Genomic DNA, 16,302 nt, shown 5'->3' on the forward strand with positions numbered 1-16,302 from the left:
AGTGAGAATAGCTAGCTGTCAAGGTTAGTATCACTGCTTTTAATATAACTGAACTGTTTGGGGAAATGACCTAATATATTTTAAATTATGTTGAATAAAACCCATTGGTAAATTACGTGATTTCTTGTAGATTTCAATGAAGTAGTTAAACTAATTTTATAAAATAACATGAAATATTTACTCCAATTATGGTCAATTTTCATTTTATATCCTCATATAAGATGTTTAACATGTTCTTCCTGTTAGTAATGAAAATAAAATTTGATGCTGTTAGACCCATTAAGTTTTTTGAGGGGAGGAGGGAGATTATTAGATTAGACCACTTTCTCCCATTATATTCATAGGAAAAATTTCACCTTGATTTCTAGTTTTATTAATGGATTTATTTCTGAGATTTATAAGTGATTCTAATATAATTACTTCAAAAGGCAAATATTAAACATATTTTGTACAGGCATTTACTAAAAAATTAACATGTTTTTTGTCATAATTCCCAAATAATAACACATAAGATTAGCTATACATGACAGACACTGCCTTATGGCAAACTACTGAGAATAGCATAGATTAATTCACATATATTAATAAATATGTAAATTTACTTTTGATAATTACCGAATTTATAATATATGAGTTATTTTTAAATATTACTAAAAATTGTAAGTCTATTGCCATTGGAATGAGGAGGGAGATGTCTAGGCTGGCGTGTGCATACAGTGAGACAACAAATTTGACCGGATCTGTACTGTTAGAACTCAACCAGGAGTTTGGAGGGGTGCAAGTTGTAGCACTCCAAAATCTTATGACTATAGACTATCTACAGTTAAAAGAACATATGGGATGTGAACAGATCCCAGAAATGGGCTGCTTTAATTTGTCTGATTTCTCTCAGACTGTTCAAGTACAGTAGGACAATATCCATCACATCATAGACAAATTTTCACAAATGCCTAGGGTGCCTAAATGGTTTTCTTGGCTTCACTGGAGATGGATGGTAATTATAGATTTGCTTTGTCTATGTCACCGTATTCCTATTATGTTAATATGTGAGCGCAAATTAGTTGGTAGTTTAAAACCTATACATGCTTAAGGTACTCTACAAGAAGATATGTCAAAGAAATAATCCTCCCATGTTTTCTTCCATATGCTACCTCTATAGCTTTTCTTCTTCCTTCCTAATTACAATCCTTAAATAGAATTCGTGCCTCATATCGAATTTACCGAGTATCATAATTCCTTCAAGTGGTAAAGATACCTCAAGACAAATGCTGGGCATAGAAGCCACAGGGCATAAATATGCAAAGAATTAAAAAGCTAACCTTTTCACACAATATGGCTTCTCTCTCACTTACCAACTTTACATTTCCCTGTATGGCCCCGGAAGATGACTGGTTAGCCAGAGACGGGTAAGATTCCTCATGGGAGGAACAACCTAAGACAGGCACAGTTGCAGGGGGGCCATCAGGTGAGAAATTGGGGATCAACAGAGGTGAGGCTCAGAACCTCACCCCCCCTGTTTTGAGAGAAATCGTCTGCATCCGTGGATGTTTTGCTGCCCTTGTCTAGCTTGGATTAATACTTAGTCCATAGGCACACACCTGATCATCTACATTTGCCCTCTTACAGCACTAAACTATGTTTTCTACCTTTATCTTGCATCTACCTACCACTTCAGCGTTTTATTAAAAATAAAAATAATAATAATAATAAAGGGAGAAATGTGGGATCCACATATAAATCAAGTATAAAAATCAAACGAATATTCATATTTGACCTGATTGTTTATAGTTCATAATGTGTGATCAAAACCGAAAGTTTCTGTGATGAATGCCCTTGTACTGTTCACCATGTAAGAATTTATTCACTATGTACGAATTTGTTCACCATGTAAGAACTTGTTCATTATGCTTCAGAAGATTGGAGACTGACGAGAATTAGGCTTGAAATGGATTAATGATTGTGCATTGAGCATTGACCCCCCTATACAGAATTTTATTGTTGTTAACAACCATTTGATCAATAAATATGAGAGATGCCCTCAAAAAAAATTATAAGTCTAACTTAATCCAGAATAAGTTATTTTAAGGGAGTCTTATGGTCATATGACTTTTAAAAATTACACTTCAATGTAGGTACATACATTGTGGCAGAAAAAATGAAAAAATATTAACAAAAGATAAGTGACTTTTAAGTATACCAAGATATTACATATTATACTCTGATAAAATTCTAGAGTAGAAACAATATTTAACTAAGCATTTGAAGAAAATGAACAAAAAATTTTTCTAGATTAAGAAAGTTTTTCTTGTGTTTTTTAACATAGATAATGACAGGTTCAAATCACAGCATTATTCAGATTCCAATAGATACATTTAAAAGAAAAAGCAACAGGTTAATTTTAAAATGCCAGAAATATACTTCGAAATCGCAGATTTACAGTGTGCTGGAAATTACATCATTTGCAACTAGTTAAATCTCTGATAAAAAATGTTAAATGATAACTCAAAAATTTACCAGGGTATATTTTGTTTTCACAAACATTTAAATCACATTTAAGAGTTGTAGTAACGGAAAGCTTTTGAAGATCACTAATACAATCAGAATATACATAGTAGTTACTTACTAATATTGGTAAGTCATTTCTTCCTAACAGACCTAATTAAGTACGCCAAGTAAGGCTGAGGACCTATTGCCTACATGTACAAAGGAATTTATTTTGAGCGTATAGTTCTCCTGTACTTTTTGTGCATTCTGCATCTATGTAGGTAGAGGATAAAAACTGAGAGATCTCACCTGAATAGTTCTTTAATAAAATGGCAATTCTGATTGCGACATGTCAGGAAATAGCTCCATAGATGGAATTCCTTTACCCACAGCATTCTACTATCAAGGATGGGAACCACTTATTTGCCATGGTTCAAGAGAAAATCCTTAGAGTTAACTTTGACTTTTCTCTTTCTAAAACTTCATATCCGGTCTGATATGAAATATTGTTGACTCAACTTCCAAAATACCCATATGCGACTACCTTTCCCCACCTCCACTGTTAACACCAGGCCCAAGTCATCTTCATCTCTTGCCTAGATTTCTGTAAGACTGCCCTCATAGGTCTCCCTGATTCTACTCTTGTCTTCAAACAATCTGTTCTCAATATAACAGTCAAACTGCTTATTCTACAGTGGAGGTCAGGTTATGACATTCCTGTCCTACAATGTCCCTCTTCCCAGTCTTCCCCATTTCACTCAAAGTAAAAGACAAAATCTTTAAATGACTTAGAAGGTTATTACCCTCTGACCCCCATCACATTACTCTTTATTCTTTCTTAGCTTTAGCCACAGCAGCCTCCTTGCTGTTCCTCAGACCCACCAGGGTGATTCCTCTGAGTGCTTTTGCTCTACATGGTCTCTCTGCTGGGAGTGCTTTCTCCAGTTAGCCGCAAGGCTCCTTCATCTCCTTCCAAAGCTTGCTGCAAGATCGTCTTCTCAAGGAGACTTGCCTTGACCACTCTCAGTAAACTGCAGCCACTTCCACTCCACCTCTGTTTATTGCAGTATCTTGTGTCTTCCTGCTAGAATGTAAGTTCCCTGGAAGCAAGGAATTTTGTGTGTTTTGTTCACTGATATACCTCAAGAACTCCACACAGGGCCTGGCATGTAATGAAGCTCAGTAATTATTTATTGAAATGTAAATGTGTGGAGAACATTGTGAAGTTTGGAGACTAAGCAACTTACTTGCTAAAGCAATGGGAAGTACAGTCACAACAGCTAGGCATGCAGCAGTAACAAGGAGGCAACAGAAAGTTCTCTTAGCAGATGTGTTTCCTGAACGTTTTCCTTGGAGCTTTTCTTGACCTATAAAATGCAAATATCATAATCTCAGTATCATGAAGGCCTTAGGGGAAACCTTAAATTTATCAGACTCAACCCTGAGGTCAGCTGTATCTCACCTCCCCTACTGCCAACCCCTCCCACTAAAGGTCCTGGCCATAGATGGTGGACATTGTCCAAAGAGCACCAGAGATAAGAGAAACTGAGTCTTTTTCCCTATGGAATTTTCCAGTTTTGGGGATGAGAGAGCAAGAAACAAAAAGAGTAGAAAGCAAGCTGAAAAGAAATATATAAGAAACAATCCAAACTGACCTCCTTTTTAAGAGATCTGGATAGAAGTACTGAAGGAAGCATTAGAAAATAAATCAGTGTAATTCATATTAGAAGACTAAGAAAAGAGAAAGCATATGGTCATCTCAATAAATATAGAAAAAATGTGAAAAAAATTAATAGTCATCCATGACAACAAATCCCAACAAATTAGGAATTGAAAGACTTCCCTTAAATTTGAAAAAATCAGCTACAGAACAAGTACAGCTAGCATCCTACTTAATGGTGAGAGTGAATGCTTTCCTCCAGAGATCAGGAATGAGGCAAGGGTGTCTGCTCTCACCCATCCAGTTTAACATCTTACTGGAGGGCCTATCAGGGGCAGTAAGAAAGAGAAATAAAAGGCATACAGATTGGAAGGAAATAAAAGTGTCTCCGAAGGGATATCAGCTCACCACCTGCCACCCAAACATGGATTTGATGACCTGCACATGAAAATACCTTCTCAAGAGCCAAGTGCTCCCCTGATGCTGCCTGACCCAGGGGCCCCAGGCAACTCCCATAGCAGAGCGTCTGGTGGGGTCCTGGGAACCCAGGCCCTCAGTACCCTCCCCCAAGCCTGGGCTGCCCAGAGAGACAGACAAAAAAAGAGTGAATTGACTGCCTGCCTTTGCTACAGACCCCACAGCTGCCTGCCCAGCAGCTCTTGAAGCCCCAGGTGGCTCCCTGCAGGTTCCTGCTAACCCAGGCCCCACCTTGTGCCTGCCAGTTCCAGTGACCAGGTGACTCCCATGACAGCAGGCACCTGGTGAAACAGCACAGAGGTGCGTTTGTCTGCTTGTGTGACAGAAAGCCAATCTCCAAGACAGTCTTTAGCAGCAAGAGGGTTTTACTGTGGCAGCCAAACATAAAGGCAAGAACGATTGTTCGGACTACCTCCTCAGGATTATGTGAAGAGTGCTTTTATGGGTCAGAGAAAATATTTATTCTTTAAGGAAAGGGAAATGTCCAGGGTGTTTCTGATGACTGGGGTTGTGCTTATTGGTGTGCAAGCATTGCATGTTATCATGCTTGTTCATACATAACATATTAAAAAAATGGTGGATAAGCACCTCCGTGGGCAGGAATCCTAGCATGCTAATGAAGCAGAGGTTACTCTAGTACTTTCAGTTAGTTTAGCACATGCCAGTTTCTCTATGAGAGTGTCCCTTACTCAGTAAAGCACCTGCAGTTCCAGATAGGCCCTCTGGCAAATAGCTCAGAAAGTGATGACTTAGTCCATTGTTGGGGTTTTACCAGCAGGTTCCTGGGAACACAGGCCTCATTTCTCCCAGGCCCCTGCCCCAGGCGGCTCCTGTGACTCCTCTGCTGGCTCCCACAAATCAAGACACCAACTCATCTCAGTGCTTTGTAATCCAGAGGCCCCAGACACCATCCACAGCTCCAGGTAGCTCCCACAGCAGGGCTCTCTGCAGGCTCCCAAGAACCCAGGCCCCCACTGCCCCTGACATGTCCAGCAGCCCCAAGGGGTATCCTTGGCACCAGCAGGCCATGGTGAATCCAGGCTTATGGGGCCTGCTGGCTCCTGCAGTCCTAGGCATTTCCCATGGCACCACATTCCAGAAGGGCTCCTGGGGGACCAGACCCCAGTTCACCCTGGAAACCTGCCAGCCCCGGTGGCTTCAGGCAGCTTCACTGACCCCAGGCTTGCAGAAGGCCGCTGGGAACAGGATCCAGGCCCATGTGCCCCAGCAGCCCCACGCAGCCCAGTAGCCACAGGGTCCCCCATGGCTCCAGGTATCTTCCACAGTTTCAGGTTCCAAGAAGGCTCCCATGAGCCAAGGCTCCTGACCCACTCCATTACCTGAAGGCTCCCATGGTCCTAGGCAGCTCCAGTGGCCCCAGGATTCTGGCCCTTGTCATCAGATTCCCAGTGGGCTCCTAGGAACCCACATCCCCAGCTCACCACAGCACTTCCCAAATCCAGTTTCACCAGAAAACTCCTGGCAGGCTCCAGCACATCCCCTCACCAGCTGGCCTCCGTGGCTCCGGGACCCCTCCTGTGAACTCAGGCTCCCAGTCAACACCCACGACCCAGGCTCCATGGGAGCACCTGTGAACCCAGGGACCCTGTGGGACCAGCACTGGGCTGAGCACCCCTGTCCCAGGCTTTCAACCATTTTGAGCATCAGGCCACCCAAGGACTCCAGCAGGAAGTCCACCAATGGACACCACTAGATTGCCCACCCAAAGTCTCTGGATGAGCTGACTAGTGAAGCCCTTCCAAAGACAGTCTGTAAAGACCGGAGAGGTACCTACATCCACAACTGCAGCCCCCAACACCATGAGTGAGCAACAACACATGACACCACCTCCAGAGGAAACTGATAAAATTCCAAAGACAGATCCTCGAAAAATGGAGATCTTGAACTGTCTGACAGGAAATTCAGAATAATTCTCCTAAAGAAATTCTGTGAACTAAAAGAAAACACAGATAACTAAATGAAACTAGGAAAACAATGCATAAACAAAATGAAATAGAAACCATTAAATAAACAACAAATAGAAACCATTAAACCAAGCAGAAATCCTAGAGCTGTAGACTACATAGAGCCCTGCACCAAAGAATCAAGGAGAGATGCAACAGTAGATTTTGACCTGTGAACTAGAACACAGTTATTTTGAAATCATACAGTCAGAGGAGCAAAAAAAAAAAAAAAGGAATGAAAAAGTTTAAAAAGCCTATATGAATTACAGGATGCCACTAAAAGAAATAATCTATGCATTCTTGGACTCCTAGGAGAAGAGGGAGAAAGAAGCAGAAGGCTTATTTAATAAACAGTAGTTGTGAAGTTCCCAAATCTTGGGACAGATGTAGATATCTAAGTTCATGGAACTAATAGGTCACCCCAAAATTTCAACCCAATATGGTCTTTTCCAAGTCACATTTGTAAGAAAACTACCTAAAATCAAAGACAAAGAGAACAAATGTTTTACATATAAAGGAATCTCATAAGGCTCTTAGCAGGTTTCTCAGCAAAAAAACTTTTGCAGGCTAGGAGACACTGAGATGACATATTCAAATGGCTGGAAGAAAAAAACTATGAAATAAAAAAGTAAACAAAACTAAAATAGATTCTGTAACTTCAGGGGGGGAAATCCAGGACAAAACACCTTTGAAACCAAAGACAGTCAAAGGGAGAAATAAAGTGGGAGAAACCCATTTATTTCATACAAGCAGTTGTCCACTTCTGCTTACTCACGTCTCTTGCAACCCAGCTGCAAAAAGGGATCCCACTCAACCTCTCCAGTCCAGATATGCCCTTGCTCGCCCTTGTAATTACCTATTGATATAGAGATAGACTCCTCTCTACCCCTTGGAAACACCTATTATTGTGGAGATGCACTAAGGCCAGGCAAGAGATTCTGGAAATACTGCAATTTTACCTACAGCCCACCCCTCCAGAAATCGCACCTTACAGTCTACTCATTCCCCATCTTCCACAATGGCCCCTGGGAAAGAAAGCAGACTAACAGCATACAATAGCAACAGCAATAAACTCATGTTAATCCTCAAGTGAGAGGATTCAGCTAGGTTCAAAGTCCTATGCAAATTAAGCCATAGCTCGCCCATTCCACAGGCAGGCAGTCGCTGAACAGGTAGGGAGTTCAGAGCAATCATCACATGACAGCTGCAGTCAGGGGGCAGGTCCAGACCACAGGGACTATAATAGAAAATAAGTTTAAGGGTGATAAGATACATATTTTAATGATACCAGCATAGGCAAATCTTGTCCATCAGGTAGGATACATGCCAGAGAGTGGCCCTGTGACAGGATAGTGGCAGGAATGGGATCTCGTCCTGGTCTAGTATACCAGCCTTTCACCCCTCTCCCTGTGGGAGTTACAGATGGGTCAATATATAGGGTTATGGGATGTACACACACTGGCCATAAAGATAAAATAACTTCCCCATAGGATGCTTTTACTTCCTGTACATTTTGGGTACGCCTCTGTTATCTTTGGAGGCCACTCTGCTGTTACTCCAGGAATACATACAAGACCAGCTTCCAGGCCTTTTTCCCAAAGTGCGAAAAAGACCAGCCATCACTGGTCCTTGTATCAAAATGTCCACGGCCATGTCCACTGAACAGAGTCTCTAGGGCTTAACACAGTTGGGCTGGCAGCAGGATGTTGCTCTGCTGGCCATATCTTGGCCTCAGTAACTCTTTTTGGTTTGCACATACAGTTGTATAGGAGAGGCAGCAATGTGTGTGAGCATGTCCACAGGGCTCAAGGCTCATTTTCCGGGCTTCTCATTCAAATGCCATAGCACTGGCCATGAACGAACTGACCAGCCCCATAGATTATTGGTGTCTGACTTCAGGCCAGATTTCAACAAGCCATCGTACCACTCTGTTATGCCCCAATAGGGTTATATGGTACATGAAACTTCCACTTTATTCCTAATTGCTGCACCCATTCTTGTAAAGTATGGCCAGTAAAGTGGGTACCTTGATCACTCTTAATCACCTGTGACCAGCCATAGGCTGCAGAGACGCTCTAGGCCCTTTTTGGTAGTTTGCTGATCTGCATGATGTGCAGGAAAAGCAACCAACAGGCCAGTAGCTGTGTCCACACAAGTCATGGCATACCGATATACTTCTGATGTGGGCAGAGGCCCAATATAGTCGATCTGCCACCTGACAAGGGGTATCAGCCCCTTTACTATTGTCTCATGTTGCTGAGGGACTTGGTAAGTCCCTCTTGGAGCACACAAGGCACTCCTGCTGGACTCTGCTGACTTCTTTAAGGTCAATGGCAAGCCCCACAGACGGGCTACATACAGCTCACATTGTCTTTTGCCCCGTGTGCAACAAACGCTGATGTAACCAATGGGCCACACAGGCAGACTTTCCTTCTAGCCAATGTACCTGGGCCAGTGTGTCTGCTTCATCATTTTCTGGGGATGACAAAGGGAAATGGCCAGTCGAATAATATACAGTAACTTAGTCTGACCAGAGGCCCTTAGTCTTGCCACAACTCTTGCCTCTAAAGGGAATGGTGACCAGCCTTCCAATTGGCATGGTACCATGTCGGTAGTCACAGGGTCAATCCCTAATACACAGCCCAGCTGTCAGTGCAGACAACTAGAGGGGAGGGCTCCCAGGTGATCACAAGCCATACTGCTTGCAACTCAGCCCATTGGCTGCTCTTCCCCTCTCCATCCTCCATCAATATTGTCTGTCTTAGGATGGAAAGCCCTGCCCACGACTGGAGCTGTCTGTATACCAAGCATTTTCAAGTATAGGAGCTTTTCCCTCCTGATAAGGACTTTCAGCTACCAATGGCTCAAAAGCAAATTCTTCCTGCTTTCCACTGGTATATGTCACTGGCCCCAGTAAAAGTTGGAGTTCTCCACTTAAGGGGCTAGTAGAGAGCGTGCTACATTGCTGTAAGTATGCACCCCATCTGGCCAGTGTGTTCATCTGTGCCATGTCACTCAGTGGCTTTGGGGTCCAGTCTTCCACCTACCCAGTGATGTGATATGTGGTTATTACCTTGGTCAGAGCTGTTCCGGTGATGGCCTCTGTAGCCAACAAGGCATGGTACACGGCAGCCAGTTGCTTCTCTACCAAGGTGTACTGGACCTCTGCTCCTTTCCATAGGTACAAGGCCTATACAGCCTTGACTGCTCGCTTAGCAGCAGTAAGAGCAGCTGCACATGTCTCATCCCAGTCCCACCTGATGCCCTTTTGTTCCAACCTGTATAAGGGCCTCAGAATATGCACCAAGTGTGGGGTAAACACTCTGCAGTAGCCCAAAAGACTCAAGAACTCTTGTAATACTGCCCCAGTGGCAGGGGTTAGGAAAGCCTGGATCTTTTCTATGACTGCTTCTCAGATAACTTTCGTTTTACCTGACCAGAAAACCCCCAAGAACTTTACTGACAAACCAGGTCCCTGAGCCTTGGTGCTGTTAACAGCACATCCTTTCTCCTGTAGGTGTTGCAGCAGTCTAAGAACTGCCCCTTCTAAATCTGCAAGAGAATCAGACGTGAGCATAATATCATCAATGTAGTGATACAGCTACACCATTTGCAGTTTCTTCCCTGTGGCCAAGTCCTGGGCTACAAGTCCATGACAAATGGTGGGACTGTGGAGGTATCCCTGTGCAAGGACAGTGAATGTCCACTGCTGGCCTTCCCATGTGAAGGCAAACTGTTCCTGACTTTCCTGTACTATGTCAACAGAGAAGAAAGCATTAGCAAGGTCCACAACATAATGATACATCCCTAGTTCATGACTGAGGGTGTCCATAAGGGCTGCTACAGAGGGGACAGCAGCATGCAAAGGGGATGGGAATTTATTCAATTCCCTGACAGTCCACACCAGGAAGTGTCCAGCTTTTTCACTGGCTGCACTGGGGAATTAAAAGGACTATCAGTGGTCTTTAGGATGCCCACCTTCTCCAACTTCTATGGAGTTTCTCCAATTTCCTTGTGTCTCTCTAGCAATTTATACTTCTTAGTATTTGTCACCCATCGAGGTATAGGCAGCGCTACAGGCACACACTTAGCATGTCCTCTCAGAATTGCCTTTACCACCCATACCCTCAGTCTGAACTCACCTGCAGTGGTCTGTAAACACAGGCCCTGCAGTATATCGGCTCCCAAAATATAGTCAGGGATAGGAGAAATAATTCTATTTCTATGAGAAATCATAGTATACTCCTTTGGAGTTAAACACCCTAGCTCCAGTGGTATTTGGGCTTTCTTCACTCTAATTGCCTTACCCCCATAGCCATCTATCACAGTAGGGGTCCCAGGAAAATACTCAAGGTTACCCTAAATCAGAGAACATTCAGATCCTGCATCCACCAGTGCCAGGAAACATTGGACATTCAAGGGGAACCAATGAATTACTAATTTTATATGGGGCCTTCGGTCCCCACCACATCCATTGAGGTGGAGATGTGATACCCAATCAAACCATGATGCCCAATCGTCCTCCTATAGGGGTGAGGGCTCTGGCAGAGCCTGAGTGCTCTCCTTCAGGAAGTCTTGCAGGGACACAAGCTGGACATGGGGCTTTGCCTCTGGCTTCTGTGTCCTGTTCCTCTGCAGCTGAAACTGCTGCTCTGGCTGTAATTGGTGCCACAGTTCTAACAAGATCCTGTTGGGCTGCCCATCAAATTTTTCTTTCATTACCCCGGATTTTATCAAATCAACCCACAATAGGTCCTTGAGACCTTCACTGGGCCTTTGCACCTCTCCTTTTGATTGTAGCCCAGACTTCCTTATGTGCTCTTATTGTTTCAACCTTCCCCAGATCTACTAAAGTTCAAGTAGCCTCACATATGGGTTGCCCTATGTGGGGGCAAGAATAGTCACTAGGGACCAAAGAGAGAGAGGGGAGCTGTATGGAGCACCAGATTTCACATTCCTATGGTGAACAACTCATCAGGATCCTGGGTGTCCATATTATAGTTTATATTTTTAATGCTCAAGTTCCATAACACCTGCAGGAGCTCTGCATACATTTTCCAGCTAGTGAGTAAATATGGTAAATCACTCTGATTAGGCCAAACTGCCCTGATGGCTGCTGTCAGCCAATCCAGAAGTACCCGATTCCCTGAGGCATGATGGCACTTTGCAACCACTGCCAAGTGAGGGGAGAGTGAGTCATCAGGGAAGCCAGTCTACCCATTTCAGAACTCGACATAACAATGTTTTCTACCTCCATATCCCAGAGATGCAAAAGCCATGTAAGCAGAGGTTCCAATGGCTTCTGCCAAATCCAGACGCTCATGTCCATCAGCTCATCCTTGGTATAGGGGCGGAGCATGGAGTGCTCCACAACCTGGGGAGGAGATGGCTCCTCCCCAGGTTGGTGCGTTTTCATTTTCTTAATTAAAACCGGGTGGCCCTTTAAATCAGGATGGGCTGGTGCCTTGGTGGTGGCCTCTGCAACAGACCAGCCCTTGGCCCCACCCCTTAATCCTCTCCCAACATCTCTACCACATCCAGGGCTGAAGGCACTGGTCATTCCTACACATCCCGCATGGCCTCCTACAACGCGGATTCTCCTGCTTCCTCCTCCCTTGCTGCTAACATACCTTCCAGGAGTGTGACCCATCTTCTCAATAACTCTCTTTCATAAGGGCATCCTGTAGGTCATTGCACAGCTCCCCCAAGTGATGCTAAAGTGGGTCTCTCCTGCCGAAGACCCTCTCTCTCTCTGCTCAGTAACACTTTCCACTATCTCAAGGAAAAGACATCCTACAATCCCAGCTGCTACATGGCCACTCAGGGCCTCTAAGCAGTCTTGTATCTAATGGAGGGCTAATTCCACAGCTTCTGGTGTCTCTACCCTTCCCCAATTCTGGAGAAGGCATCACCACTCTAGGAGGTGCTTTACTCTAGACCAATTCCCCACTAGGGGCTACCGAGTTGGAAGCCTCACAGATAGGGGGTTTCTGGATCAACCTGCAGCCACTAGGGCCTCCCCACCATCCATGGGGGGTTCCAGGGCTCTCCCCACGATCTCTAGGAGCAGCCTGCCAAAGGGTCACACCCATGTAGACAGATTTTGGGTAGAGGTTCTGCGGACTACCACCAGATGTATCTACAGGGGAAAATTCAGAGCAAAATACCTTTGAAACTGAAATCAGTCAAAGGGAGAAAGAGGGAGAAACCTGTTTATTTCTTACAAGCAGTCATCCACTTCTCTCCTGTGTCTCTTGCGACCTGGCTTCAGATGAAGGGATCCCACCCAACCTCTCCAGTCCAGATATGCCCTCTCTCGCCCTTGTAATTACCTATTGATATGGAAATGGACTTCTCTTCACCCCTTGGAAACACCTATCTATTGACCTGGAGATGCACTAAGGCCAGGCGAGAGATTCTGGAAATATTGCAATTTTACCCACAGACTTGTAAACACAGAACACAAAGAAATAGACTCACAAATACAGAGAAACTTCGGTGGGAGCCACCTGGAGCTTCAAGAGTCAGGTTGGTGCTGGGCAGGCAGCTATGGGGTCTGTAGTGAAGGCAGGCACTCAATTTCTCTCTTTTTATATGTCTCTGCTGGGTGGCGCAGGCTTGGTGGAGGGTACTGAAGGCCTGGCTTCCCAGGACCCCACTGGACGCTCTGCTATGGGAGTTGCCTGGGGCCCCTGGGTCAGGCAGCATCACGGGAGTACCTGGAGTCCTTGGCTCTTGAGAAGGTATTTTCATGTGCAGGTGGTTGTTCAAATCCATGTTTGGGTGGCAGGTGGTGAGCTGACATCCCTTCTGGAGACACTTATTTCCTTCCAATCTGTATGCCTTTTATTTCTCTTTCTTACTGCCCCTGATAGGCCCTCCAGTAAGATGTTAAACTGGATGGGTGAGAGCAGACACCCTTGCCTCATTCCTGATCTCTGGAGGAAAGCATTCATTCTCACCATTAAGTGGGATGCTAGCTGTACTTTTTTCTGTAGCTGGTTTTATCATTACCTAGAATATATTAAGACCTCTGAAAGCTCAATGAGAAAAACAATCCAATTAAAAAATAGGCCAAAGACTTGAATATATACTTGAGTAAAGATCTAAATTTGAATTTATACTGACTAAAGAAGATGATAAATAAGCACATAAAAATATGCTCAATGTTATTAACCCGTCATTAGAGAAACACCAACTAAAATTCAATGAGCTACAATTAAATGGCAAATAAAACAAAATAAAGTGATGGTCAGGCAAAGATACAAAGGGAATTCTCATGCATTGTTGTTGGGAATGGAAAATGTAATAGTCACTGGATAACAGGTAGTTCAGAGTGGTAAACATGAACTTAACTGTATGCCCTAGCAATCCTATCCCTAGGTATTTATGCAACATAAATGAAAACTTCATGTGAGTATTTATAGCAGCTTTATTCATTATCACGAAAAACTGGGAGCAATTCATATATCCCTCAGCTGGTGAAAAAGTGAACAAAATGCCACTGAGCAGTAAGACAGAGGAAAAGACTAATGACATATTCACCTGATCATTTCTCATTTTGCTTTGGCTCTGCCAAATTTTAGTTGAGCTCCCCTTCCCACAGGCCCTGAATTCTGGCTTGCCTGAAAGTTTAAACAAACCCTAAAGCAGAGAGGTACCCTACCTCTCCCCTTAACAGCTCATTTTATCACTGACTACAGAATGGCATTTCTTGTTAAATGCCAACTCTTCTCCACAAACTTCCTCCCCCCACATTTCTTGCTTCCCTTCTTACCCTTTTTATAAAATAAGAATTCTTTTCAGAGCTTTCTTCCTACTGCAAGAGTCCTTGTGAATAATGTGTTTCCTTATCAAAGTGCAAATTGGTTTTTATTTGACAAATAATCGATGCACACTATAATATGGACAAATTTCATATGCATTGTGCTAAGTGAAAGAAATCAGACTCTCAGGTTACCAACTATAGCATTCCATTTATATGAAAAGCAAAAGTGTAAGAACAGAAAGCACATTTAGAGGTTGCCAAGGACTTGAGGGCATACAAGGGGGTGTGAGGTAATTTGGGGAGAGGGCTACAGAACTATTCTGCATCATGATTATGATGGTGGTTACATGACTGCATGTGTTTGTCAAAACTCACAGAAATGTGCATACACCAAAAGAGTGCATTTTACTGAATGTTTACTTTCTAAAGTGTTCCTGCTGACTTTCTTTTAACCACTACATTTCATTCATTACATGTATACCTCACAGAATAAATTCTAGGCAGGAAAAAAGAGATGTAGAATTAGATTGTCTTAATGTACACAATGACATTTGGGTTTTGGCTCCATATAAAAATCTCAACCTCATTCTTTCTGGTTTTACATTAAAGTAAAAGAATCTTAAAAACTCAGTATGTAATGGCTTCCATAACAATTTCATTGTTAGACCAGAAAGATGTAAACCTCCCCAGTAAATCTGTTTGCCCACTTATTAATCTTCTAAAAGCCCAGCTTTGTCTCCTGTATTCTCTGCATTTAGCTCCTCGGGCTAACATCCTCCTTTGTATCATGCTCCATTTCTCCGTTGTTTACTTCTCTCTCACCTTCCTTATGGTGCACACCTTGCCAGTCTCCCTCCAAACTCATAAACCTCTTACATTCCACTGAGTACAATAACCTTCAAATTTCTAGTTGGAAAAACAATATTAAGAATTATCTCCTAGAACAAAGAAATAAACCATGTTACTGGTCTAATTTTTTTTTTTTGGTATCATTAATCTATAATTACATGAAGAACATTATGGTTTTTTTTTTCTTTTTGAGAGGGCATCTTTCATATTTATTGATCAAATGGTTGTTGGCAACAATAAAATTCTGTATAGGGGACTCAATGCACAATCATTAATCAACCCCAAGCCTAATTCTCAACAGTCTCCAATCTTCTGAAGCATAACGAACAAGTTTTTACATGGTGAACAAGTTCTTACATAGTGAATAAGTTCTTACATGGTGAACAGTGCAAGAGCAGTCATATCACAGAAACTTTTGGTTTTGATCACGCATCATGAACTATAAACAATCAAGTCAGATATGATTATTCGTTTGACTTTTATACTTGATTTATATGTGAATCCCACGTTTCTCCCTTATTATCATTATTTTTTTAAATAAAATGCTGAAGTGGTAGGTAGATGCAAGATAAAGGCAGAAAACATAATTTAGTGCTGTAAGAGGACAAATGTAGATGATCAGGTCTGTGCCTATAGACTAAGTATTAATCCAAGCTAGACAAGGGCAACAAAACATCCATGGATGCAGAAGATTGAAGAACATTATGTTTACTAGGCTCTCCCCTTCACCAAGTCCCCCCCACATACCCCTACTGGTCTCATTTTAACTTGTAGTTTCATAATCCAAAAAATTTAGTTTACTTAAATGGTTTGCATATCAAAACATGTTTCATGTTTGCAGTGCATAACATTCTGATCTGTGTCAAGGGAAACATTCTGATTGCTGGTTTCAGCTATCTAAGCACTTGGCTTAGTGGGTAAAGAACCTTCTCTAAGAACTCTTTTAAGTCTGAACCCTGTTTCGCAGGGAATCCAATATTCTGTCTTCCCTAGAAAAAAAGTAAATCAAATTAAATTCAGGGAGAAGGAAGAAGGAAAGAAGAAAAAGAATGAAATATGTTTTTCAAAAAGTAGAAAACAGGTTCATTAGATGCTATCCT

At 42.8% G+C, this 16,302-nt stretch overlaps 2 protein-coding genes across 12 annotated transcripts in view; one reads left to right on the top strand and one right to left on the bottom strand.

Annotated features, from left to right (window-relative positions):
• The window catches only part of KLRB1 (killer cell lectin like receptor B1), a 111,315-nt gene that overhangs the window by 65,309 nt on the left and 29,704 nt on the right, over positions 1-16,302 (top strand). The gene's annotated exons all lie outside the window — the stretch shown is intronic.
• The window catches only part of LOC108404243 (C-type lectin domain family 2 member D11-like), a 36,737-nt gene that overhangs the window by 4,180 nt on the left and 16,255 nt on the right, over positions 1-16,302 (bottom strand). For all 3 annotated transcript variants that reach the window (XM_037008722.2, XM_073223824.1, XM_073223823.1), the window contains one exon: positions 3,732-3,851. In XM_037008722.2, coding sequence (XP_036864617.1) covers positions 3,732-3,851 — 120 coding nt within the window. The remainder of the gene's footprint in view (positions 1-3,731; positions 3,852-16,302) is intronic.

Source organism: Manis javanica, chromosome 15 (genome assembly GCF_040802235.1).
Source record: "Manis javanica isolate MJ-LG chromosome 15, MJ_LKY, whole genome shotgun sequence".
NCBI lineage: Eukaryota > Metazoa > Chordata > Mammalia > Pholidota > Manidae > Manis > Manis javanica.